This window comes from Lepisosteus platostomus, chromosome 1 (genome assembly GCF_059453375.1).
Source record: "Lepisosteus platostomus isolate fLepPlt1 chromosome 1, fLepPlt1.hap1, whole genome shotgun sequence".
NCBI lineage: Eukaryota > Metazoa > Chordata > Actinopteri > Semionotiformes > Lepisosteidae > Lepisosteus > Lepisosteus platostomus.
Window position 1 is genome coordinate 66,496,956 of NC_142611.1, and position 26,335 is coordinate 66,523,290.

General features: G+C 43.0%; 2 protein-coding genes across 10 annotated transcripts in view; one reads left to right on the forward strand and one right to left on the reverse strand.

The window, feature by feature from the left end:
- Positions 1–1,240: 1,240 nt before the first annotated feature.
- On the forward strand, positions 1,241–21,895 carry pcbp2 (poly(rC) binding protein 2). 8 transcript variants are annotated; one of them, XM_088633702.1, is made up of 13 exons: positions 1,241–1,409; positions 3,035–3,173; positions 4,576–4,599; positions 5,132–5,164; positions 5,850–5,966; positions 6,560–6,691; positions 7,184–7,312; positions 8,053–8,127; positions 10,043–10,084; positions 12,021–12,093; positions 13,214–13,269; positions 13,956–14,125; positions 16,190–18,019. In XM_088633702.1, the coding sequence occupies exons 2-13, from the start codon at positions 3,102–3,104 to the stop codon at positions 16,638–16,640; spliced, it is 1,374 nt and encodes a 457-aa protein (XP_088489828.1). In that variant the 5' UTR covers positions 1,241–1,409; positions 3,035–3,101; the 3' UTR covers positions 16,641–18,019. The 8 variants fall into 8 exon arrangements, with proteins under 8 accessions (XP_088489828.1, XP_088489829.1, XP_088489824.1 ...); XM_088633703.1 differs by lacking the exon at positions 1,241–1,409 and adding an exon at positions 1,725–1,826; XM_088633698.1 differs by lacking the exon at positions 1,241–1,409 and adding an exon at positions 1,938–2,231 and having other exon boundaries at positions 13,217–13,269.
- Positions 21,896–22,811: 916 nt separating this feature from the next.
- The window catches only part of map3k12 (mitogen-activated protein kinase kinase kinase 12), a 58,330-nt gene continuing 54,806 nt past the window's right edge, over positions 22,812–26,335 (reverse strand). For both annotated transcript variants that reach the window (XM_088633693.1, XM_088633692.1), the window contains exon 14: positions 22,812–25,828. In XM_088633693.1, coding sequence (XP_088489819.1) covers positions 25,730–25,828 — 99 coding nt within the window. In that variant the 3' untranslated portion in view covers positions 22,812–25,729. The remainder of the gene's footprint in view (positions 25,829–26,335) is intronic.

Consider the following 26,335-nt stretch of genomic DNA (forward strand, 5'->3'; position numbering starts at 1 on the left):
TAACTTTCAAGGATGAAGGTAAGATTAAAGTTGAATACCTGAGAATGAGCATTTTACTCTAGTCTCTGAAACTGTCCATAGATTCTGAAGTGCAAATTTATAATCAAATTAAATTAAAAGTACAGTAGGAGTGCAATTAAATCAAAGGCATTTGAAATGACCCCCCCCCCCCATTTTGACCACTATCTGATGTATTGATCACAATCTGATTGTCCGAATTATTCATTTTAGGTAAAATCTGTTTATAAATTCTGATATACAGATTTACTCCTTTACAGAGGCGAAACATTTGCATCAGTGTAAGACTGAGCTCATGCAAATTCCCAGAAACGGACGGATGTAATGATAAAGATCGTTCGTTTGTGAGTTAAAATAACATTCGCACTTACGGTATATTGGCTCAACTGTGTGGGACACGCACAATAAAATCGTGTTTCCAGCAGTATGTGTCTATACATGCCTCTAGAAAATGTAGCAGTGATTAAAAAAAAAAACGATGTTGCAGCAATCGCTGAGCAAAATTCATTTCAACTTTACTTGTCAATATACTTACACAGGTGCATAGTATAATGAAAAGTGTTTCTCATTAGTCTCTCAGGTACAGTATATACAGAACTGCAGACAAGACAATAGACAGTAAATACAATCACAATGTAAACAACGAGTATGGTACCAGTATGACAGTACAGAGCTAGGTCCTGCACTGTTTTTCATAACGATGCTTTAAAGTACAGGTTAAAGGTATAGTGAAATAATAAATTAACCTTTCTAATGAATATAATTTTAATTTCACATTATTTATTATACAGTTTATGTTTTACAGTTTCACTCCAATAGGACATAATCCTGTGAGAATACGTGCACAAAATCAAAACCACGCTCCTGATTAACAAATATAAAAACTTCGCTCTTGATTAATGTTCGTTCATATTTTGCCGTTAATGTAAAATGTGTAGCTGACTCTCAGGCGAGTTGCGTCCAGTCATAAAATAAGCAGTGACGTCGTGGGTTTGCACCGGGGTCGAGCGGCGGAGCTTCCCAGTACATTTCCACAGAATGAAGCGCTAAAATTGCACGAAAAAGGCACCATAAATCTAATTGTTGTTAACTATATAATTTTCTTACTCGTTGGTTATTGTGGGGATTGCTTTAGTTTTTAAAGGACAGAAAAACCGGTAAAGGGCGGGGGTTGGGCGAGGAGGAGGAGGCGCGGATGAAAGGTCAAAGGGGAAAGGTGAGAGTTTTGTTGTCTTTGTGTTTGAGAGGAGCTCCCGTCTCTCACTGTCTCTCTTCCCTTCTCCCCGGCTCCTTTGTAAACTCTCCCCCTGGGTTTTTACCCACCCGAACCTATCCCCTTCTACCCTTAAAACCCTACCCTCCCCCTGAACACCTTCCAAGGCACGAAACAGGTAAGAAAACGGTATTTTTTGTTGTTTAAAAAGAAAGCGCACACACATTTCGCCACGGGCTAGGAGTTTCCAGGCTCGGCGAGGAGGTGTAGGCCGCAACAGCGCGCAGCACAATGCGGATTGCTTATGCGCTGCGTCTTTCTGGCGAAACGTGTTTATTGGCCGAAATCGACACTTATTCGGCCCTTTTCTCGGTTTTTGTTTTCGCACCGCACGGTAGTTTACCGTGCAAGTGCGTCGTTTGTTCTCGGTGTATGACGTTTTTTTTTTCCGTATGTAGTTTGGTTTGGGAATGGGGGTTGGGGGACGGCGGCTCTGACGGTGCAAATCGCCCGTCGGTGTTCGAGTTTTTTTTTGGGGGGTGGCGTTGTTGTTTTGAGCGTGGATCTGCTGTTTTGGGTTCTCGCAGGAATGATGGTGAATAATGAGGGCGATCTCGGCGCCCACCGTTCTGCCTCGGTTGTGTCGCGGGGGAAACTCGATGCTCTGGCGAATTGAGAAAGGGTTTCCACGTTGCCTGCGTTTCTAACTGCGTGATTGCCGCCCGCAGTAGAGCACGTAGGAGGAGATCTGCTTTCCTTAGGGCCGCGGTCTCTCTGTCGTGACTGCCTTGAGCGCGGATTTTGCATCTCCCCCCCTCCCTAAATGTAGAGTTATTTTATCTAAAATTCCAATATCCAAGACCTTTTGGTTTTCTCGCTGCGACCGTGTCAATAGTGGAACCGCCGCTGTGATTTAATGTCATTAACGCGACATGTTGTCTTGGGGTGAGGGGCGGTCCTGTACTCCGGTACAAGTACGCACGGAAGGTGTAAGTCTTGGGTAGGTGTATTCAGGCTTCATTTGTTTGAAGTCTTCAAGACTTCGGCCGCCGTTAAGCGTTTGGCAGGTGTTGTAGGGTTACAACAAGGCGTGTCATTTCGGTCAGGCTCAGGCTACCGCGGTGCCGTTTGAGATCGAGGTGGAAAAAGTCTGCGAGATTTTTAACTCGCTGTTCAGGTTTTTTGAGTTGGAGACGAAGTTAATGGCAGGTGTATGCGCGTATCAACAGGAACATTTGTGAATTTGGACTTTGGTCTTATTAAGCATTCGCTAATCAGTATACGCACCTACGGAGCCAGAATAAAAAAAAAAAACAGCAACGCAAAATATACGACGCGTTTTGTCTGTTTTATGTCACATTCTGTAGGCATTTTGTTTATACTCGCTTCTCAAAGCTGAACAAGTCAATAAACTCAATACATTTCTGTACTGTATAGTCATTTGTTACGTTTAAGTTTCAAACTACGTCCACATCGATATTGATATTTGCCGGATGAAGCAGAGGAAAAGGTTGAATGGAATTTATTTTATAGAAATCCAATCCCATTGGCTTTTACTAAACGGGCTTGATTATGTACATTAAAACTGGAACACGTGGTGGGAGCCAAGGAATCCTGGCTGTAGCTTTTGAAGGATAAGCAATCGATCGCTTTAATTGAGCCTAATTGCAGTCTATCCCGGAATATGTTTCTCTTTAAAGAACGTGGTGATTCTGCACCCCTGGTGTGGCCTTTTGTCTCCCCCTACCTTCAAGGGACCTGATCTTGTGTTTTTAAATGCATTGCACACTTTCCCCCACTCAGATTCCATTCTTGTGACCAAAGACGCCAGCTCCTGACCAGCCCGGTCCCTCCACTAGTCACTGTACCCATGATGGACTCCGGTGTGATCGAAGGAGGACTCAATGTCACCCTCACCATCAGATTGCTCATGCATGGCAAGGTAACCTGCAGTTTCTGACAGATCTCATTTAGCATATCATAGCCCACCGTGAAAAGTGAGGTTGGTGGTTTCACCTACATCTTCATAAATTAATGCCAGCCTATCGGCCTGTCATGCTGTGAACACCCATCATGCCTTCTGTGTTTGTAATCTGGCGTATTTGAATATATTTCAAAGCAGGTGTTGTTCCTGTGTGCTTGGTAGATTTACCCAGTGCACAAGAGGTTGAGAGAGAAAATATTTCTTTTGATGTTTCCCTTGGGTTAGAAAAAATAAGAGCAAATGAAACGTGAATAGGTTTAGCAAAAAAACAATTGCTCGTCAGAGCAGCATTCATTTAGTCAAACACTTTAAATGGAAAAGTTTCAAATGCAGAACGTGGAATGGAGCACTCTTCACTTTGAATTTTTCAGCATTTTTCTGTTGCATTTGTTTCCAATTGAGAGCAACGCATGTGGCTGTTGTCCAGTTAACAGTTCTCCAAAATTGAAATTCAGTTAATGAAACAATTGATAATTGTGCTTAAAAATCATTGTGGATCATTCAGAAAAAGAAGAACCCGAACTAGTAAAAAAAATATGGTGAGAATAGCTTTTGTGCGCTCTGGTAATATTTTACCAGATATTAGTGCTAATCAAGGTAATTCATTTCTGTTGACCATCAGAAGAGCTGATGCAGTGTTTGTACTGTTTACATTACTAAGCATACATTCCCCAATCCAGGCTTTTAAATTACATTTTATATATTCTTTTCACGAACATTGTGGAATTATTGAAGGTCCAGTATTTTGTTATAGGAATTTCTATAACACCATTGTTTTGTGTCTATGCTAGCAATTCCCAACTTTATGAAGTGGGCATTTTCAGTTTCAATTAGTTTTCATTAAATGAAATACCACATGGCTGTTGTTGTTCAGGATGAAGAGTGAAACACAAAATGGAGGGCAAACAAGGGAATTGCTGGGAAGTGCGTTAAAAACCAAGAACAGAAGGCACTTTTTGATTTAAAGGATGGTGGAACAAGATGTCCAGCCATGTTTAAGCCGATAATATGGTTTCTTGCATGAAACTGCAGGGTGAGATCCCTGGGCCAATCAACTACCAAATGGACTAGATGAGCCTAATGACCTCTTGACTGAATCGGTACTCAGTAAACATTTGCAATGTGCCCCTTACATTTTCAAATTCTTTTAACCTCTTTTAACCTTAACAAATATTTCGGAAGCACAGCAATGTGCGAGAATTTGTGTATTTTGAGTAACTAAATGAGTTGGCTGTTTTTTTTCATGGATTGCTGTAGCAGCTTTAAGGCCTGGAGTCTGGCTACTGCAGAGCTACATTTGTACTCCTTTCTCTAGTTTGTGGATTCAGGAGCTTTAACTTGTAATGTTTCTTTTTTCTAGGAAGTCGGTAGCATCATAGGCAAGGTGAGTGTTGGTTCATTTTCTCACTTTATTTAAGGAGGTTGAGATACCATGGAAGTACAAGCCTGCATACAAAGGCATTCTGATGTCAGCTCAGTGTATTTAACAGGAGTAATTTGAAATCTTCCTGCCTGGGGAAAAAACAATTCCCTGAATAGAAAGCACATGGTCGTTGTAGAGCAATGAGGAGCCCATCCAGTCCCCCCCCATTGCATTCAGCACTAATTATGTTGAGTTAAAGACAGAGGACTCCAGTGGAGCGAAGGGGAGAAGACGTGAGATCAGCTAGCTCTCAGGAGTATAGAATGGATGGGGACCTGAAAATGCTGGATGTGTACTGGCTTAGAAGAAAGGATAGTGTGGGGAGAGAAGGGGGCACAATTTCTATTAATCTTCAAGAAGATAGTGAGGGGGTGAGTCTGATCTGCAGGATTTAGAATTGACTCTTACGAAGACCTTGATGTTGGAGATGTTTCTTTTTCCTTTCTGACATACCAGCACTGAAACCATTTTTTTTGTTCCCTTGCCTTTTTAGAAAGGAGAATCTGTAAAGAAGATGCGAGAAGAGGTAAGGTTCTAGTTCAAAGAAAAGGCTGATTGCAGATGAACTGATAGTTGGTATTTGCAGTGCATCCACCTGTTTCTCAGTTTTTTGTGAATTGTGAGTGAAATGTTTTTCTGTCAGTCTTAATTGAAAAGGATGGTTTATTTTAAACTCCATTTGGCACAGTTAGCTATATGCTTGACTGCTTTGACAGTTGTCCTTGGTGACTTCAATAAACAGTGTGAAACTAGTCTTGAGGTTTTTTTTAGAAACTTAAATAATTAGAAAGTGGGCTTTTCTTGTCAGCAACACATTCCCTTTTTTGTCGCATTGACCGCTGAGGCAAAGACAAAGGTCATACGAATTGCCCATATGCATTTGTACAGAAGTAGGTCTGAGGCAATAACTTCAAAGATCTGTATCAAAAACTGTGACTTGAGCCATGTCTGGGAGACCCTTTTTTCTTTTAAATCTGTAGCAATGTCCATCAAACAACTTCTCAGTGTTGAGGCCGACAGCTTCACCCAAATGCAAACAAGAAATGTTAATGAATGTTAGCTGATCCACGCGTTTCCCAGTTTTACAAAATGCTCATTTTTCCAGAATCTCACAAGCAATTTTTGCAGGACCTGCTCTGCTTTTAAGGACAGCTTTGGTTTATAACAACATATGCAGTTTCTTAAGTCTTTTCCTGTTTCTGTCTTGACAGAGTGGCGCTCGCATTAATATCTCTGAAGGGAACTGTCCTGAGAGAATCATCACCCTTGCTGGACCCACGACTGCCATTTTCAAAGCCTTTTCCATGATCATTGAGAAGCTGGAAGAGGTAGCGCTGTTTTCCAGGCTAATCATTTATCAGAAACTGGGACTGATCAGCTAAAAGCAACAGGGAGTCGGAGCAATGAATGGAAAATAATGAATTAATTGCCAGGCTGTTGCCATATAAGGGTATTTTTTATTCTGCTTTTTAGCACAGTTTGCCAAAGCTCGTTGTGTAATAGACCAAAAAGAACCTTGCTCTGCTTTCGAAAGGTTCGAACATTTAAAATCTAGTCTAGTAATGTGGACAGTTCTGTTTTTCACATCTTAGAATTAAAATCGCTAAACTGGGATGAATTCATTTAACGGACAAAAAGGCCCTTGTAATTTAGGAGGCAACTTTTGTAGATTATATATAAAATAATTAAACTATGAATTAAGTAAGCAATGCACAAAACTCCTGAAGCATTGAAGTTAAGTGGATGGTACAAAGGCTTCAGCTGTTCAGTTGCTACCCTGATCTGAAATGGTTAGTCTTTTTTTAACAAACCTCTGTGTAGTTTGCTGCCTGACTCTCCTCAAAGGGCAGCTGTCGTTTAGTTCAGGAGAGCAGGGTGGAGTGCTCCTGCTGACAGGATCTCGCACCTTCTGTGCCTGCAGGACATCAGTAGTGCGATGACCAACAGCACGGCCACCAGCAAGCCCCCAGTGACCCTGCGTATTGTGGTGCCTGCCAGCCAGTGCGGCTCTCTCATTGGCAAGGGCGGCTGTAAGATCAAAGAGATCCGCGAGGTGAGTTAACGCGTGCTGGGTGAGTGCTGTCACAGGACGTGGGTGGGGCAGGGGGTGACGCTTTTTTTTGTGATTTAAATCTCCCCTTTTATGTGTTCCCTTTCTGTAAGGTTTCCTGCAAGTGTATGGTTTTTTGAAAATATAAACCTTATTTGCCACTAGTGCGGGTATAGTGCATTTTTGGAGTAAATAATACTGTCCTGTGAAAAACATTTTTTTGAAGGTTACACAGATGAGTAGCAGGTTTTTGGTCAGCCCTAATTGTAGCTGGAGGCAAGTGCAAGTAGCTGTACTCTCTTTGGGTTGTGTGCTCTGTAAGGTACAGGAATGATAATCTGGAGAGGTTTTAATTAGTGATCTGCATGGGTAATTGTAATTGATTGTGGCCCATGGAGGAGCTGCGTGTGCCTTACAAAGATCATCTGTCAGGAGTGCCATGTCCTCCTGCAGTGAGCTAACCATGGGGGGTGGTTGTAATTGTATCCCTGGCAGTCGACGGGCGCTCAGGTCCAGGTGGCAGGGGACATGCTGCCCAACTCCACGGAGCGTGCCATCACCATCGCCGGCACTCCGCAGTCCATCATCGAGTGCGTCAAGCAGATCTGCGTTGTCATGCTGGAGGTGAGTTCTTTCCAAGACAGCCAGGAAACCCATCGATGAGCCTGGCCATAAGAACCACCACATGGTCCCCTGTGAGCACAAGGGGGGGGTTCCTCCTTTTTCCTGGGTGCAGAGCAGTTTGTGGGCCTGCAATCCGTTTCTTGTCTTTTGCTAAAAAAAATTGCTAGGTTTTACCTGTTAAAAAGGCTGTAGTAGGGCAGTATTGTCTCCCATGAGCAGTCGTGAATGACACGGAAACACAAGTGGGTTCTGGTTTCCCCAGTCGAGCAAGGCATAAAGTCTCTTGCGGTACTCCTCCGGAGTTTAAGATTCTTGCTTATTTCTGGTAACTTTCTCAGTTCTTTTCTGGTGCTTTCTTTAGAATTGTTTGGAGCACCTGGATGTCATTAATCTGTTTGCTGGCAAGAGAGGAGTACAGTAGAATTTAGCCAAGAATTTCGCAGCTGCTGGGAATCCCCTTGGGTTTGAGTGACTTCTGCTCAGGAGGATCAGGGGATTACACCTAAAACGTCATCGGGAACGTCGACACATTCAGCTCTACTTGGAAAAACTCTTTGAATAGCTCTGGTGTTTGAATTGAATCTTGTTAAATGTGCTGTGGATCCTATCTAGAATTGATCATCCATTAAACACGGTTTTTATTTTAGGTTAGGAAGGAAAAAGAGGGAACTATTTCCATGGTCAGCATGTCTTCACTGATGGCTGCTTTCTAAATGGTGGTTGTCCTGTTTTCTCCCCAGTCTCCTCCGAAGGGTGTGACCATCCCTTACAGGCCCAAGCCCTCTGGCTCTCCGGTCATCTTTGCTGGTGGACAGGTAACTTCCCCTGTGGGGTGTGTCTGGGGGGATGTATATATCTGAATATCTTCGCACAGCAACATCGATACCAGAGCTGTCGACAGGTATTCTGGGTTGACCATATCTGCCTTGATTTGGGAATCTGTATCTCTTTAGTGTTGCCTTGGCTAGAAATTGACCTGCATGACATGTCCTCCTTAGTGGCTCAAAAAATTGTGAATGTTTTGAGTCTCTTGAAGATATGAATATGCATTTAAAAATGTATAGGTCATGATGCTGCTTCTGAACTACATGTGTTAATGGTGAGACTGGCTTTTTGTATCAACTTCTTTGTAGTCTGAGTACAGAGTTGCATGATGGGTAAAAATCCTATAGCTCTTAGATTGATCCCTGTTTGTACTTAGAGGATTATGTAGATTGGCACCAAACTTCTAAAAATAAAGCCCCTTTTGAGGCTGTGGGTTTGATTTAATGGGCACAACAATTTAGAAATACACAATTTGCGATTCTTACTTGTATTGCCAAAACCAGAATCCCCACGAACATGTGAAGAATGATTTCCCATGTGCTGTGGTGACAGTGCTTAAGGAAAGACATAAACCTTGCTTTGTTACTTTCATTGTAGTTTGTTAGAAAATACACACTAAGTAACCAAAATTTAGTGTACTTCATTGGTTATCTAGAGAATTTAGTTCAGATGCATCTGTGATCAGGAATTAATTTTACTTTCATTTTCTCAAAACAGTCTTTTGACTTTTTTGTTTTGGTATTCTGAGAAGGGTATTATTTGCATCTATCAGTAGAGAATATATCACTATCAAATGATCACTGTGTGGTAGGACAATTTATCCTGTCTACATAACTTGTTAGTAGAGAGTATTGGCATTGCTGACTGTTATATGTAAAAGTAGTTTGAGGGATATTATGAGTAGTAATAGCTGTCATATTTGAAATGGCCTGCAGTGGATACAGTTGGGCTGAGTCCCTTTTTCCAAGTTTGATAGGTGTTTTTCATTGAAGAGCAATCCTTTCTTGCATTGCACCTTGGAAAGGTGTGAATGAACTGTGCATTACTGGTTACACTGAGGCTGCAGATGTTCATACAGTACTTCAGGTACAAGAGTGAGCTAAAGAAATCCAGGGTCTCTGCAGTGGACTTCTTTGATTTTTATTTTGCTCCCCTTCCTTCCTTCCTTTATCCACCCACCCCCCGTCTTGACACCCTGTTCCATGTGCTTTGCATCACTTTACAAGACAGATCCTTTCCCAGCAACAGCAGCTTCCTCTCAGATCTGTTATGGAATTAGGAGACCCTGCCCTTCTATATCTCCCCACCTTTTGTTTTGTAATATTTGCTTAACATTCCTCTTCCAAATGGTGTTTTGGTCATTTACAGAGGACATTTACAGCCCCTCTCTGCATGATCTAAATTCATTCTGAAGCCATGCTATCAAAGCAGTGCTCTCCCGAGCCTTTTGAATAGCACTAATACTGGAATTATTGATGTAGGTCTTGATTTTTTTTTTCTTTGGGCAATAGTTAGACATACTACACAAAGGCAAAGGCTTTCTAGCCTTTTCAGGATGTTGGCAGATGCAAAGCTATCTTGAATCCAATATAGATTCAACATCCTGCACTTCCTGTATTTCCACAACCCCTTGGAAACCAATAAATGGGAGTGATTATCATCCTTCCAGTGATGCATGAAATTTTTTGGACTTGCATACATTTCCCCCCGCTCCCCATTTACTCTCAAACATACTGGGATCTTAAATTGGGAAGGGATTTTGCTCAGCTGTTAGAAAAGCGGTGTTTTGCCTGCCTGAGAGGTCACAGACTCCAAGCCCCATTGGCAGGGTTTTGGTTCAGTGACGATGGGGACAGCGAGGTCGCATGTTGAGCCACTCTCCTGAACGCTGTCTTTTCTTTACAGGCTTATACCGTTCAAGGACAGTACGCCATTCCACACCCAGATGTAAGTGTTAGTCTCCTTTTCCTTTTCTTAAAGGACTTGAGTGATTCGATCAATAGCCATATAGGGGTGGAAGATTAGTTCTGATTTTGTTTTTCCGATTTTAATCAAAACCGGAAGTTGCCCATGTATTTGGTCCTGTGCCTAAGGCTCTCATGGGTAGTCCTTCCCTTTCAAATCAACAGACTACTAAAGCAAATTGTGTAGAGCATCAGTGATGCTATGAAGCAGCTTTCCCATCCCTTCCTTGATTTCTTCTTGCTTACTTGCATCTAGACCTTCTTTCCCAGTCTTTCCTGATCCCTTGCTTCTTTAGCATTTTTGTTTCTTTCTGCTGCATTTTTCCCTCAAATTTGGAAGTGGAATAGGTGGGTGTTACTTAGTAATTGTCTTGGTAGAAGTTGTATGACAGTGTGTGTTTAACCTTAGTTTGCAGTCTGCTCAGAGCTTGTTTTATATTTTAAACTTGGGTTTTCACCCAAATTTGACGTGAAAAGTGAAAACTAAGAGGTGAAAAGGCCATTTAGCTCATCTGTCTCATTTCGTTCTTAGCTAAGTGATCTAAAGATCTTTTCCTGGTTTCTTTCAAGTGGTGCTTGGAGGTTGAGTTCATTTTTTCAAGTAGGATCTTGCATACTCCTACAACTCTTTGAGTAAAGATGTGCCTTCTGGTGTCAGTTCTAAATGCACTTCCCTTTAGTTTCCACCTGAGTTCTGGGGTTTGTTTTGGTTCTGAATAAGTCTAGTGGGTTAATTTTGAATGCTTAAATCAGGTCCATGGGCAGTCCTCTGTTCAAGACTAAAGGTTTGTTTTAAATTGTCAGAACATTTTCAGGCTTGGTAATGCATCTAGTACTTCTCTGGAGTGATTCCAGCGTGGTGACAAATGTACATTATTTTCTAAATAAAGCAGGCAGTTTGTGATTTTGAAGACATTTCAATTATTCCATCTTTGATCTTGTCGGTGAAAGGAGGATCTTTCGGGATTTTTAGAGCGTTCTTTAGGTGGAACAATGTATGTAAACTTGCTTACATGGGATTAAACTTCATAAGGATTGAAGGAGCTCCCTTGCTTACAGGTTCTGTGAAAACTGCTCCATAGTGAAGCAGACTGTGTGACACTTGGTCACTTGAGCCCAGTGCTTTTATACCGTGTGGTTTTGTGGGATAATGTAGTTTGGAATACGATAACATTAAGTATGCACTACATCTTAGGAAGGTTGGGATACTTTTGCTAGTAGGTGCTTAATAGGTCTGAGGTCTTGTCCTTTTTTTCTTCCATTTTCACCTTTTGGTACACCTTTGTAGGACATCTGGCGTGGTTAAATCCTTTCTTAAACAATTTTAGTCAGCTCTGTTTTATTTTCTTGTGTTTTGAAAAACACTGGATGTATTTTTCAGCCTTGAAGTTTGACAAGTCGAAATGTGCAATGTCAGCGGTGGTGCTGCTGTCCAATCTTGCGTCAAGACAGGATCTGTACCAAACATTGCAAACTGCAGGGTTTTAGCAGAGCTTTAGCAAAGTGAACACTTTTTCACATAGTATAACGTGGAGTCTGAAGGGAAGTTGGGAATTCTTAAGAGTTGTTGTTTCTCATGGTTCCTGGGAGAGAACTGTGTCCTACCTCTGTGAAACATTGGGATATCTGTTACTAAAGCACAGCTCAAATTCTGCAGTGTGATGTGAGAAGACCCTCAGGACTCCAGAGGACTTTTTTTGTTTTGTTTGTTCAACCAGTGCACTTTGTAAACCACACTTTGGCCCTTGAGCCAGTGCGTCGTGCGCCACCTTTTTTGCAGTTTGCCTGTAGAGCAGACTTGTCTTTTCAGTCCAGGTGTGTGCAACTAGGTGGTGAGTTTGTAGTGCTGAAACACTGGGGTAAAAGATGGTCCGCTCCTCCTCCACATTAACGCTTATGTTCTGCTTTTCTGCCCGCAGCTCACTAAACTGCACCAGCTGGCCATGCAGCAGAGCCCCTTCCCCTTGGCTCCCAGTAACACTGGCTTCACTGGTAGGTAGCTGGGCGGGGAGTTTTCAGTATCTGTCTTTATTACTGCAGTGGCTGGATGACAAAAGACTGAAGGACAAGCCGCTTAATGCTATCGAGTCCTGTCTAACTTCTAAGTATGCTTAATCATCCTGGGCAGCAGTTGTTGGTTCATATTCCTTTGCGCAAAACTCTGAAAGTCTCACCAAACTTTATAAAAAGTTGATTTTTTTTTCTTGTTAGACAGTGATATGTCGCAATTGTGCTTGATCTCAAAAGTATAACATTGTTCCTTTTATAATGCACCAAATTTAAATGTTCGGGAAATGGTTGGCTTATCTGAATTTTTTTTTTTATCTCCAGATTGTTTGTGGTCTAGATTAGAACATCTGAACATTCTGTACTTTTTTTTAATAATGCTTTGTCCTGACAGTCCTGTTGTTTGTCTCCGATTAGTGTGACAAAGCCCATATACCCAGGGGAGAAGTAGTGCTGTACAGCAGATAGTATTCAGAGACCTTGGGCAGATGGGGGAAGGGCTCCTAAATCATTGCTACAGTAAAGCATGCTGCATATGGGTCTTTTGTGCCATATTCCCACCAGGGAGTTGAGGGGGATGGGAGGGGGGAGTATTTGGTTTAGAGGAGTTGATGAAATTCCTGGCTTCGGGCAGTTCGTAAGATAGGACTTATCTGGGAAGGCCCTAACAGCCTGATTTTGAGTGCATCTCCTCATGGTTTCCCAGGCCTCCTTCTGGAGGGGTTGGGTTTAGAGAGGAATGATATTTGGTAGATCAGACTGCACATCATGCGTCAAAGATTGGAATACTGTGGGACAAGCCCTGCACAGACTTAAAAATGTGTAATACGTACAGGGAGTGCTGGGAAGAAAGCACAACATTCAGAGAGGATGGGACTTGCAAATAAAGAGGGGATAGATCTGGTTTTGTATAGATTAAAATCATAGAAGGGTAGTAAATTCAAAGGTTAAATAGGTTGTCACGTATTTCACAGTTATGCCTAAGGTTGTGTTGTGTACATTAGGAGTGGGTACTGTTTGCTGGTTTATGTTAGCAGTTTCCTGCTATCTGTATTTAGGTTGTTCCTTAATTGAATGACTGATTTCTGTACGTTTCACTTTTTAGCAGGGATGGATGCCTCAGCCCAGACCAGTTCTCATGAGCTCACCATTCCAAATGATGTAAGTATTCCGTTCCCCTGCCTCTTTGCCCATTCTCTGTTGTGCTGAGTCTGCAGACCCCAGAGCAGGCTGGGGTCCCTGGTTTTGCCAACACTGATCACTGAGTTAAGGTTGTATTTGTACTTTTGGACTGAGAACTGCCAGTCAACTCCAGATCATTTACCATCCATTTAGATTTGTTAGTCTCTTCAAGATCTTATTAGCTGCAGTGGCTACCTTCAGAGGCTGAGTAAAGTTTGAGAAGGTATGATCAAGCTGAATGGATGGTTATTGGCTGCTTTGTATAGGTGCAAATATGATCTTGGATCTTTTATCAGGGTTTGCAGAATGCATTGGAAGCGCGGATTGTGTATTTCTGATCTTTTAGAATAGGTTGTTTTTGAGAATTGATTTCCTGATTGCCCACACTTGATGGTGGTAATTGGCAGTTAGCAAAGCTAAAGGTTATATTAAAGGCCTGTCTTGATTTGTTGACATTCAGATAATGCTCTGTCCTCTCTGGGTTTTTTGCATTTTTCTGTGGCAGTGCACAATGCCTTCCAGATTTCATGAAGAGCCACGGTCTTCCCAAGGTTAAGGTTTTCAGCTACTGAGACAGAGCAAGCAACTCAGTTGCAAGTGAAGTTGTGTTTTGTTCCTGCTGTATTTCTTCATGTAACCTTTCTACACCACTGCCACCTTTCCAGCTAATTGGATGCATCATTGGCCGCCAAGGTGCCAAAATCAATGAGATTCGCCAGATGTCCGGCGCACAGATCAAAATCGCCAACCCGGTAGAGGGTAGCACAGATCGGCAAGTTACCATCACTGGCTCACCGGCCAGCATCAGCCTGGCAGAGTACCTCATCAATGCCAGGTAAGAGCTCGGTGTAAACGATCGATGGCACTCTTTATTGGGGGCAGCTGGGCACAGGCAGTAACGTACCTGTAGGGGCACAGGTGCACTCACCTGAAGCCAGGGGTTCCTTTTAAAATGGTTTACCAGACACCCTATTTGGTGTTGATCTTATGGACAGTTTTAACATCTCCTTTGTGTGATTTTATGTTGATTTACCTTTTTTCTGCCGAATGGGAGCAGGAGTGTTATTCAGCTGAAGGGTCATCTCTTAAGACACTTCAGACCATTTAAGCAGACATTTATCACTGAACAACGATCCTCAAGTACAAAGCAATGGGGAATATTTTTCTCTTATTTTCAGACTTTGTGTTCATGTGGGCCCATCTGACAGGGCCTTATGTTTTCACTCGGATGCTAAAAAAAACTGAGAGCCTCTGTTGTGGCTGCTTGTTAATGGTGTAGTGGCTAAGGAAGACGAGAGCCGAAAGTCGAAGTGATTTTATAAACGAATAGGTAATGATCTCTGTAGGAGTGATAGGGACAATTTCAAAAGAGAAAATTACTGATAAGGTCACCTTTTTAATCTGTTCTGTAGAAACATGGTATGGTCTCTCTTGATCACCCTGTCCTACATGTTGGAAATTTAAGGAGATCACTCTGTAAGGCAGATACCTTTAGTTTTTAGTAATGTATTGAAATGTTATACTTCCTTACATTTTACATAGTGCTTTTCACCTTAAAGGATCCAAAAGTGCTTTGCACCTAGAAAGGGGCTCATTTTATCCATCTCTGAAGTACAGTCCTCACTGGGGTGATGCACAGTAGCCCCACTACACAGCAGATTGGGCACGGAAGGGATTGCTTAATCAGTTGAATTACAGAATAAATTCCACATTTCGTACCATTGGACCATTGTAGACAGGACCTTGATGGCACCCCCAGCCTCACCTCTGAGCACCTACATAACCTGCAGTAGCACCCTAGATTTTCTTGGTCTCTTAGTGTTGCCCGAAGCTCATTTAAGTTCTGAGATCTGAGCACAGTTTTCAATGATTGCTAACGTTCTTTGATTCTGAGGACTTTTTAAGTACACCGAATAAGCCTCTGGGATCCTGTTCTATAATTTATGATCAGTTGAATTGGTTTACACAGCTTGACAGTCTGAAAATGTGTGCAACACCAACTTACTTTTCATCTCCATTCATTTAGCCTAATTTTCTCATTTCGCTTACTAAAAAACCCTTTTCCAAGATGGATAATAACCCTTTTTTTTAACATTCCTATCAAGGGAAAATCTAAAAAATCTGGGGGAACAAAAAGCCCGCGTAGAAATAGTCATTTTTAGGAATTCATTTCCCTTAGCAGTTTGAAAAGCTGAAAATGCAGTTAATCCCCTCAGGTACTCCTTACTCTAACTTGTTAACGTAAAAGCTTTTCCGAGCATTGAGATTCCAATGCAGCATACTGGTCATAATCCAGTATTGTTGCTATGTTATAAGTCTTCTGTGGACAGGCGGCCCACTGCCTCTTGGCAAAACGATATTAGTTGAAGAAGGCTATAACCTTGTGTAACGCATATTAACCATTTAATATACATGTACACTGTGTCCTACCCCCAACTCTTGACTTCACTGGCAGATTTGGCGTTTATTTATGTACTGTCGGCTAATGCCATGCTGTAGAAACTGAAACCTCTGCAAACCGTTAAAGAAGAAACCGGATTACGAGTACAATAATTTTTTTCCTCATCACATGCACTTTGTATTTGGCAAGGTGTCGTTTTCCAGTTGTCATTGAAACGATACCCATGAATGAAATGACTACGTTAGCATCAGATGAATTTGATTAACTAGAGTCACCTATGAGTAAATCTGGCTTTTCTTTATTGTACTTAACTACTCTGCCAGTAAAGTCTCTGGTCTTGTGAAATGTGGTCTGTGAATGTCGCCCTGTTTTGTATGTGCGTCCATTGTAAAGCTAGGTCCCCACCCCTTGCCACCCTCTCCCAACACCTCGCCTTACCCAGTAACCCAGCCCGACTGTGTGTCCCTCTTTTTCCTTTTCTCTCTTTCTCTGTTACAGCGTAGAGTCCGCTAAACCTTCCTCCTCGAATCCCGAGCAGCACCTCAGCATGAGCCTCTGTCAGCCTTGCCCCCCCTCTTCTACTACCACTACTACTACCACCACCGCTACCTCCTCCTCCTCTTCTTCCTCCTCTTCCTCTGTGGTGTCCTCCCCAGCCTCCATCACCCTCTCCTCCCTGCTGGCTCCGGGCCCCCTTTCCTCCGCCTCCTCTTCCGACTCCCCGCTCCCCAGCTCCCCCGTGTGTGTCTCCAGTCTGCTTGGCATGAAACCCGTCCCACTGCTGGCCCTCAATGTCGTTAGTGCGCCCGCCAAGAGCCCGGTGGCGTCCGCCGCCGCCGCCATGCCACCCGAAAGCACGGGCGCGGCAGTGGTCCCCTGCACCGCTAACAAACTGAGCTCCTCCGATCTGGCCTCCAAGTCCAAGAAAAGAAGGCTGTCTCCTTACTAGTGGCTTGTTTTTTTTTAAATCGCTTTGTGTCCTGGGTTGTAATGTTTTTTTATTTGTAATGTATTGGACTAAGCCTGCTGCAAGCCCTTTTCTTCTGGCATCCCATAGAACCCCCCCCAGCCGCCACTGTAATTTTTCACTTCTAAGTTCTCCTGCTGGTGTTCTGGAGAGGATTTTAGTGTTGCCTTATAAAGACTGATCCCATATTATTTTGTGCGAACTCCCCAGTTTTCCCCTTATTGGCCATGCACTTTCACGGCTAACAACGGTTGCATCGGATCGAGGAAGCTTTCCGTTTTCCGACTTCACTTTTGAACTGCTGCCAGTTTTGTTTTTCTCTCCGCAAAGTGGCGGCTAACACTTGCAAGCATCAGCAACTGTGCTTGGGAATGGCCTGGCTCTTTAATGTGATCTTTTCAGTTGGGGTCAAACATGCTTTGTTGCTTTAAGTGGAAGTAGTGACTAGATTTAGCCTGAATCTTAACACCGTCACGGATAAAGGTGGCTATTAAGCCAGAGAGTGTCTTAGAGTAGTGAGAAATATTAGAATGATATTAGGATGATGCCTTGTCTGGAAAGTTAAGATTATGGAGGGAGGGGGGTTCCAGGTATTATAAAGAATCTTATTCTAGCTGCTGCAGTTTAAACATGAAGCTCTAATGCATTGCTCAGTTTGTTCCTTTAACATTCTGCCTGTATATTGAGAATATATTTAACTTCAAGCAAAGAACGTCTGCAGTCTCTTTCGCTGGCTCCAAAGCTTGCAGACAAGAGTCCACTGACTTGATACAGCATGGCAATCAAGTATGTTCCCAAAGCCCACGGCCTTATTGGACTGGTCTTAATAGTGGTGGAAATGGGGAGAGCAATATTTGGAATTCAAAATCTGGAAAACGTTGGACTGTGATTACAAAGGCCTCTCTGTGAAAAGAGCACCATTGACCACAATGAAGCAAACGTGTTTAAAAGCCATAAGCAGTGGAATATTCCTCATGGAAGTAATAACCTTATATAATTAAATTGGGTTTTGCCAAGTGAGGCTTCCTTTCACATCTTTCACGTTTTATTTTGTATTTGGATCATGCATTACCACAAGTTAGGACTGGGATAAAGTTTTGCTGTTGTTCGTGGAAGCATTATCGCAAAATTGTGCTCGTCAGAGGTGCTGTTTGGCTCATTTTTTTAGATTGTGCACGAGTGGGTGTGGAGTGGGGCCAGTCAGTGACTCCCTATGGTACTTGTCATTTTGATCCCCTGGGTAGTGCTGGGCGTCACTGCACCCATCCCTCTGTGTCTGCTCTACACTATTACATGATGGAAAGCCTTGATCTGTTTGCCATATCTTCTCTGTAACTAATAAAATACATCAATTCCAGGGAGTTTTGATGTCTGCTTAAATGTGTTTGTGGTCCTGCAAAAGCAGGTTGAGGTTTTTTCATTCAATTGTGTGGAATGGAGCTTTTCCTGCACTGCCATCTGTTCGCGTTACTGATTACTGAATTGTATAATCTGCCTGTGCCTGCTGTCTGCTCAGAGGGTTGGGTGGGTGGTGGGTTTTTTTCTGGTGTGGTCATTCTCTGTAGTTTTCTTTTACATTGAAGTCTTCTTGGAAGTTCACGTAACTGTCCATCATTGATGGTTGTGCAGATCTTGGGCACAAATGGAAATCTACTTAGGTTAAAAGCTGCACGTCCTCCTACTTGGAGAGAGTTGAGACCCTTCTGTGCTTCAGTACACCTGAAAGTGTTTTCCAACCATCTGTCTAAAGAGGCCTAGCTCCGCAGCTGTCGCACAAATCAGACCAGAAGCACAGATACATTGGGGAGATAAATTTGAGTGTTTTGTAAGAAAAAGTGATGACTGCTGTAGAGTCCTTAGTCATTTATTTACATTTTAGCTAGGAAATCTTACCGGCTGGATTTATATTTTCAAAAGATTGTGATATTATGAGATGCAACAGCTGAATTCTGTTTCGGAAAAAGCAGAACTTTAAAAGACTGCACTCAAGGCTTTTGTTTTGAAGTAAATGAAATCAAAACATAGTGCATGTGAGCTGTCAATCAATGCTGATTATTTGCAGTTGAAGAGCCGTCATAAAATTATTTCCTGGAAACCTATGGAGTACCATTTATATTACATATATATTCTACTCTTTGCTGTGCTTTGAACTAAAGGTTTTCAGGTCGTTGGGTGGCTTTTAAACCTTCCAGAAATGTCATAAACTGCTACTTAATTGTTTCACAGAATCTTACAGCTGTAGAACTCTTTACAAATTGCCATGGATATCTTGACTAGTGCAACATGATTCAGATGGATCTTGACCTAAATATCACTACTTCTTAAGTTGGTATGAACAAGTCAGTGTTCATCAGTTATGGTGTCACCTTAGATATTTATAGCTAAACCCTTTTGGTGTTTTTTCCCAGAAAAATTACTTAATGTAACCTTTAATTATCACTGGACACTACCTAATATTAATTGAGGAAAGGTGGTTGGAGCTCAAGGCCATTTGAAGATGTAACATATAAATATATATTATATTAATGTGAAAAATGGCAGCTGGACAGGTCTAGTGTGTTTTCACTGTTTGAGATCATGATACCATGTTTAAAACTATTAAATGGAAATCGCATTTTCTCTCTTTCTTTCCAATGTCTTGTTCCAGGCTGTCTTCGGAAGCGACCGGACTGGCAACCAACTGACATGTAAAAAGTCCCAGCACTAAATCCTACTTTTTACCCATTAAAATCCATTAAAGTAGTTAAAGCCACAATCCACTTTTTCATACTTATTTTATTTTTGTTAAACTAATACCCACAAATAAATCCATCTTTTTTTTTTTCCTTAAGGATTTCAGTTTTTAATTCCCTTTACATCTGATCGGTGGTTTTAATGTTCCTTTTTGTTTTTGAAAAGAAGACCATTTACCTTTCTCTCCTTTTCATATTTTGAGTTTCTGTTATACCATCAGAAAGTGTAGAAGTGAAAAATCTGAATAGGCTTAAGTTTAGTTCTGTAATGTCAGATTTTTCTAAAAAAACGACAAAAAAAAAGAAAAATTAAAAAAAAAACAAAAAACAAAATAAAAAAGAATAGATGGACTGATTATCTCTGTGTTCTTTTGTTTAATTATTAATCCCACCTTTGGGGAGAAAGTGCAAAACCCCATGCTTCCACTGAGGTCAGTCCTATCCCTGTTATAGTAATTTGATCTAAATAAATTCTGGATTCTTAACATTGGTGTGTAAGGGATGTATCTTGTAAACCCCTCCCAAAGGCACTGCAACATGGCCCGTGTTCACTGTCGGGGATGTACAGCTACAGTCTTGGAGGACTGCTCAGTCCACAGGTTTTCATCTCTGTTCAGCTCTGATGTGAAGAGTGCAGCTCTCCCTGCCCCTGCTGGGATTAGATTCTGTACCTCACTCAGTGCCCTGAACCCTGTTGCACTAACTACATTATGGCTTAACTGGAGCAGTTTAACACCTTTCCTCAGTTCTTTGAGATTAAGGCCCTGGAGATGGCGGATCCCTGCAATCCTGCTGGATTGCTGTCCTCTAGCCCTGGAGATGAGCACCCCTCCTATGAGTAATGATTACTCCAGTATTGGAACATGTATGCCTGTTCATTACAGTAGTACTCTGGTGTAGCCTGCTCCTTAATTGTGATTGATTCAGGGGTTTCCAGGATTTTGTCCTTGGGGTCTGGAGTCCAGCAGGCTTTCTGCAGCTCATTAGTCAGCTGCTTAAGGCAGTGGAGAATGCGGAACACATCTTCTGAGAGCTGATAATTGAAGGAAATTCAGATAAACTGCCGTGTTCTGACTTTTAGGACCGGAGCTGGAAATTGCGGTCACCCTATACTGAAAAGTTACTACTTTATATTCTAGATATTTACGTACCCATGCAGAATTCCCAGTGCCTATTGTAGGAGTGTTTGACACATCTATCTGTGTAACATTTAATCCGCACTGGTTTATTAATTTGATGACAGTGCACTAGTTGGGTTTATTCTTTAGTCTTTTACTGTACGTGTTGCTTTTATCTGAAGCAGTGGTGGTTGGCAATTAGCCGAGTACTGCTAGGACATGATTTTGAGATTAGGAATGGTTGTGCTATTGGGACATTCTACAACTTTCCAGGTGCCTGCAGCACCCTCTCTAGTTACTGCTGCATCTCCTGGGAGGAGGCTTTACAGTTCTAAATATGAGTTGTTCCAGCAGGTGGGAATGTCCTTGTCTCCATGCTACAGTGGATAGAGGGGTCGTTACCAGGCAGCCTTGTGTAATATAGCACTTAAAAATTTGGATATATTATATAAATGTTAAAGGCAATTAAGGCTTCAATTAATCTAGTTTAGGAGCTCGGTTGGAATAATAACCAGAAGGAATGGGGAATCCTGTCTCTTGTCCATATTACAGGACCTTAATATCTCCCAACATATTCACTAATGACTTTGTAACTTTAATTGAACCAGGTTATGGTGATCACTTAGTAACTCTTAAGTGGAACAAAGACTAATGGGGGGGGGAATGGAAGATCCCTTGCGTACCCATGCTCTAAATCTCCGATGCCCAACTATCATCATTCTGCATGTTTCCTTAGACACAATCACCCTTTATTGATGGATGACGACTCTTGGAAAAACTTTAAATGGGTCCGGTTAAGCCAGTAGTTTGAGGTTAAGAGCTCGGCTGGAGTGAAAGCCTAAAGATTATGCCCCCTCAAGGACAGGAGCTGTGCACATCTGGTCTCCATTCTGAATTTTGATGGGTAAGACTTTCACGGGTGGGTGCAATTTTACAGTGCCCTTTGGTGTCATTTTATTTTCTTTGGGTACTTTTTTCCACCGTGTCATTCCAGCCCTCCCATTCCCCACTGCACCTGTTGTTTTTTGGGAGTATGACAGGTCAGGTGCCAAGGAACAGAAGAGGAGAGAGTTGTGCGTTCCCTAGAATATCCAAACTGGATCTGCATTTGCTGAGGATACTGAATTTTTATGATTTTAAAAGAACTGCAAACCAGCACTAACACTTTCTAAACTACTAGAAGGTCTGTCCTCTGAAAAGATCTCTAAAATGGGGCAGCTAGTATAATTTGAATGATGGTTTAAAGATAACTTTTTGGATCTCTAGCTTCTTGCACCCTTCTTTATAAGTAGACTTTTCAGATCTAGCCTTTGCACTGGTTTCAAAACAATGTAGACCTGGATTCTGCATACTGTTGAAGATCACTTATTAAAACCGTTAAAAAGTCTCTTGATGTTTCCATGTTAATTGTGTCCTTGTTAAAAAGCTCGTGTTTCATGGGATGTGGCCCTCATCTTGATACTATGCACGCAAACAAACTACAGCTGGGAAATGGAGGCTATAGGCCAGACTGACCTCCCGGTTATTTTTCGAGCCGCTGAACTATTCTCTGTTCACTCATTGAACACTAAAACGCCTTAAAAGCAAGGTGCTGTCAAAACGGCGGTGCACGGACCCTGGAGAGAAAATTAAAAATGCCATTCATTTTTGATGCGATTAGAGCACCGGCATCGCAGGGCACCAGTGAATTTCCATCCTGGGTGCGAGATGCCAAAATAAGCTGCAAATGCATGTTTTGCAAATGCAGGGCTATTCTGCACAGTCCCAGTCCTTTCTTTTACACCTTGTTGGATTGTTTTTAAACGATGTAACCCCCCGGTGCTGAGACCCCCGCTGGCCCTGCAAAGGTGGTTTAAAGAAGCAGTGGGAACAAGTAAAGGTTGATTCCATGCTGAAAAAGAGCAGAAAAAAACATAACAGCCTTCTTCACTTTGGATGTGTCCCAAAGAAGACTTCATACCTAAAATGTGGTTTCTTCTCTTTTCAGTGCAGAATTAAACCTTTACTTGTTCCTTTGCAGCCTACGCATCCTGACGCAGCTTCTTGCTTGAACTAAATAAGCAGTAGCTTGGCCCAGGCAGTAGCAGACTGGCAATTTGATCATTTGTAACGGCTTCACACATCGTGCTCCTAGAAAACTCCATTCTAGCGTTCTAGTCCTTGTATTAATTATATTCTAGTAATTCAACTGTTCCTAAGGAGGGATGGGAAGATGATGGTATGTGTGTTTCAAGGCTAAAACGTTCAGATTGGTGATTACATGCAACGCTTTGCTTGGAACAAAAAAAAAAACTCCCTTCAGGTTTCTGTTCTAACAGAGTGCAGTTTAATTTCTCTTTTATGTTTTCCTTTTCTCATTCTTTTTTTTAAATACATTTCCTATAGTACACAGATACAATACATAATGCGGTATAAAAAATCAAAACAAAACATTAACAATTACATTTTTAAAACGAGGCTGAGATTTATGGCTTCCAGAGTATGATTGGAAACTTCCTACAAATGCCTCCTTTCAACACCAGAGGGCAGTATTCCCTAACTGTGCTGGCAACACCCGTAAAAGTCTCGGTACAAATCATGATTTGCGAAACGCTTGAGGGTCAGAGCTTCTTAGGTCTTGCATCCAGATACAAAATATATAAGCTTTTGTTTAATTCAAGGTGATAGGTTAGAAGTGCTCGTTTTAGAAGGTGTAGAAAAACCTACTGTTTGGGGATCATAACAGTAGTCTGCTTGGATGAGGTACTTTTGAGTTCACTTGCAAAAGAAAGGTTGGACTTGGCTTAACTTGCTGTAAGCTGCACACTCCAACGTTCATTCATACAGTTTAAAAACAAAGATCTCGCTTTGTTTTTGAAGGCCATTGCCTCCCCCCCCACCCCCCTGTGCCCTTAAACCTTAGGTTAGTCTGGTTTGGTATTGCTTCTGGGTCTGACACCAGAGAGAGTGCCAAGGGGCAGCACAGAAATCTCCTAACCAGGTTCAGCTCTCGCCCTGTCCAACGAGCCCTTGCAGCCCAATTCGTGCCCCTGTCTCTCTCCGGTGTCCTGAGCTGAGCCCATGCAGTGAATCTGAATTGCATGCCTGTGGCACTCTGTGCCAAACAGTTCCAGTTGCATATAGGTGCACCTGAGCAGAACCTTAAAGGGATTGTTTTCCTTTTGGAATACTTTCATATGGTTTGTGTAATTTTGTATTTGTAATAGTTCCCACAGAACAGAGGTCACCCACCAGTCCTGGTGTTTTTTTTTTTGAAAGCCCCTCACACCTCGCTCCAGCCCACCTTCATCACCTCATTGAAGCGCTGATGCGTTCCTCGGTTGTAATGTTTTGACAAGTTTTCTTTTCTACTCAAATGTTTGAGGTCTTACGTTGCTTATGAAATAAAATAAGTGAAAGCTGCCCCCCACCTCCCTCCCTCCCAACGTGTTTAAAAAGCTGAAAATAGGCAGACAGCTCCATCTGTCCGTTTTCTAAGCGCTTCTTCCAATTCAAGGTCGCGGGGGAGCCAGCTCCTCAATAAGCAAGGGGCACAAGGCGGGCTACACCCTGGATGGGACACTAGTCCACGTGCACAGGAAGCCATTCTCCCAGAAGCCAATTAACCTACCAGCATGATTTTGGACTGTGGGAGGAAACAGGGAGAGCATACAGACTCCACACAGAGGGCACCCAAGGTACGGAATTCTTCTTTAGAAGGGCTTTAACTTAATTGATTCTGTTACATACCCCCCCTTATGTTCCTACCATATACAGTACCCCCATCTACTGTCTCCTCTCGTGTTTTTTGCTTGTTTATGTCATGGAGTTTTTCTTTTTTGTTGTTGTCATTCTATATAGCGCTTTGAGAAGCCACCTCTAACGGTGCTGTATCAAATAAGATTACTATTATTAATTCTATTATTCATGAGACGTGGAGCCCCAGCGCTGTGAGGCATGCTGAGGTCAATGTGACCACTGCACCGTCGTGCCGCCCGCAGTCTGAATTAAGGCAGCGCTGCTCTAAGGGAGCTGCACTGGAATGATGAGCAGCAGTGTGGGGTTGTCCAGGACCAGGACTGGGAGCCCCTCCCCCCCCGTCCCCCCCACCTCACTCACACCCCCCGACTCGGTGTTGCCTGGAAGTTACAGCAGCTGGAATACCGCCCCGCACCCGTGTCTCTCTGCCGCCGCATCAGCACCAGTGTGTTTTACAGTGTAGAGTATACCGTCTCTCAGATGTTTCTCTTTGTACAGTGTAGAGACCTGAACTATTTACAGGAAAGAAAAACATCCAAATCGACAACGTAAACCTTGAAAATGCAGTTCCCTGAATATAAAAAAGACAGCTGGGAGTGTGAACGGAAATACAAAATAAAAATGTAAACAACGGTTGTTCTTTTGGGCTCTGCAGCAGAAGGACAATAAAATTATAAATATATATATATGAATATCGGGAGCGTCGTGTTTCTTTGACCTTTCCCAAGCTTTCTGGAAGTTAGGGTGTCGACCCTGTGGCCCACGGGCCTGGACTATCGCCTGCTTCTGCGCCGAAAAGAGAGCGGCTCCTGAGAGGCGTTCCTGCCCAGGGAAGAGCTGTGTAGACCAACAGCCGCTGCCGTCCAGGACCATGGTGAGCGCTCATGACCTGTGCCAGCCCAGAACCAGCCTAGAACCAGAACCAGCCCACCCCAGGACCAACCCAGCTCCAGACCAGAACCATCCCAGCCCAGAACCAGCCCAGTTCCAGCCTAGAACCAGCCCAGAACCAGCCTAGAACCAGGCTAGCCCCAGACCAGAACCAGCCTAGAACCAGTCCAGCCCCAGCCCAGAACCAGACTAGAACCAGCCCAGCTCCAGCCTAGAACCAGAACCAGTCCACCCCAGACCCAACCCAGCTCCAGCCTAGAACCAGCCCAGAACCAACCTAGAACCAGACCAGCCCCAGCCCAGAACCAGCCCAGCTCAGAACCAGACCAGCTCCAGCCCAGAACCAGCCTTGAACCAGACCAGCGTCCCTCCCTCTCCTTTCACTTGCGCAGTCAGAATCATCAGTCCATAAATAAGTAGCTATTTTTTAAAAATGTAAAATTTAAGGATGAAAAGAAGCCCCCCTGTTCCCCAGGAGTGGAGGGGGGTGCTGGCCAGGGACTGTGGGGGTTGGTAATGGGGTGAGACTGGCCCCCACAGGGGCCGGGGGGATATATACAGATGCCTGGTGGGAAAGGGGTCCTTGGGGTCTTCACCAGGTGACAGTGTTGGAGGGACGGCTGGCCTCCGCGCTGCCCGAGTGGTCCAGCTCGGCGCTGTCACAGTCCGAGTCGTCGTAGAGGGATGGGTTCTGAAAGGGGGGAATAAAGCTTAGTGTTAGAACCAACAGGGGCTCTATCTGGATTCTAGGTTGATGTGGTAAGTTACATGACCTATGGGGACGCAGAAAAGGTCACGCGACCTTTCATACACATTACAGCAGTGGTCATGTGACCTTTCATACGCATCACGGCAGAGAGGTCATGTGACCTTCTGTTTATGTGACAACAGAGGCCACATTGCAGCAGAGGAAAAGTGCCACTAATATAGAACATAATGCTAAGAAACCTATATTTGTGAAGGGATTTCCTGGAATACCCTGAAAAGTTTCTAAAGCTTTTCGCCGAGCTGCAAAGCCTCCTCCATTTTTCAAACCCCCAATAAACGTCAGCTGGTTTTTCTAGCAGCCTGTCCCAGGTGAGAAGGCCCTCAGCTGAGTGCTCTTCACCCAAGGCGAAATTCCCCCCTGCTGGAATGGCACTTTCAAAACTGTGCAATTCCGCTGAAGAAACAGGGATGAAAACGTGTCTTTGTACCA

Bases quoted from the DNA above. Each gene is read 5' to 3' on its own strand.
- pcbp2 (XM_088633697.1), top strand. From the start codon at position 2,164: ATGTTGTCTTGGGGTGAGGGGCGGTCCTGTACTCCGGTACAAGTACGC. The intron at 8,128-10,042 runs GTAACTTCCCCT...TTTTCTTTACAG, and splicing joins TCATCTTTGCTGGTGGACAG to GCTTATACCGTTCAAGGACA. The intron at 10,085-12,020 runs GTAAGTGTTAGT...TTCTGCCCGCAG, and splicing joins ACGCCATTCCACACCCAGAT to CTCACTAAACTGCACCAGCT.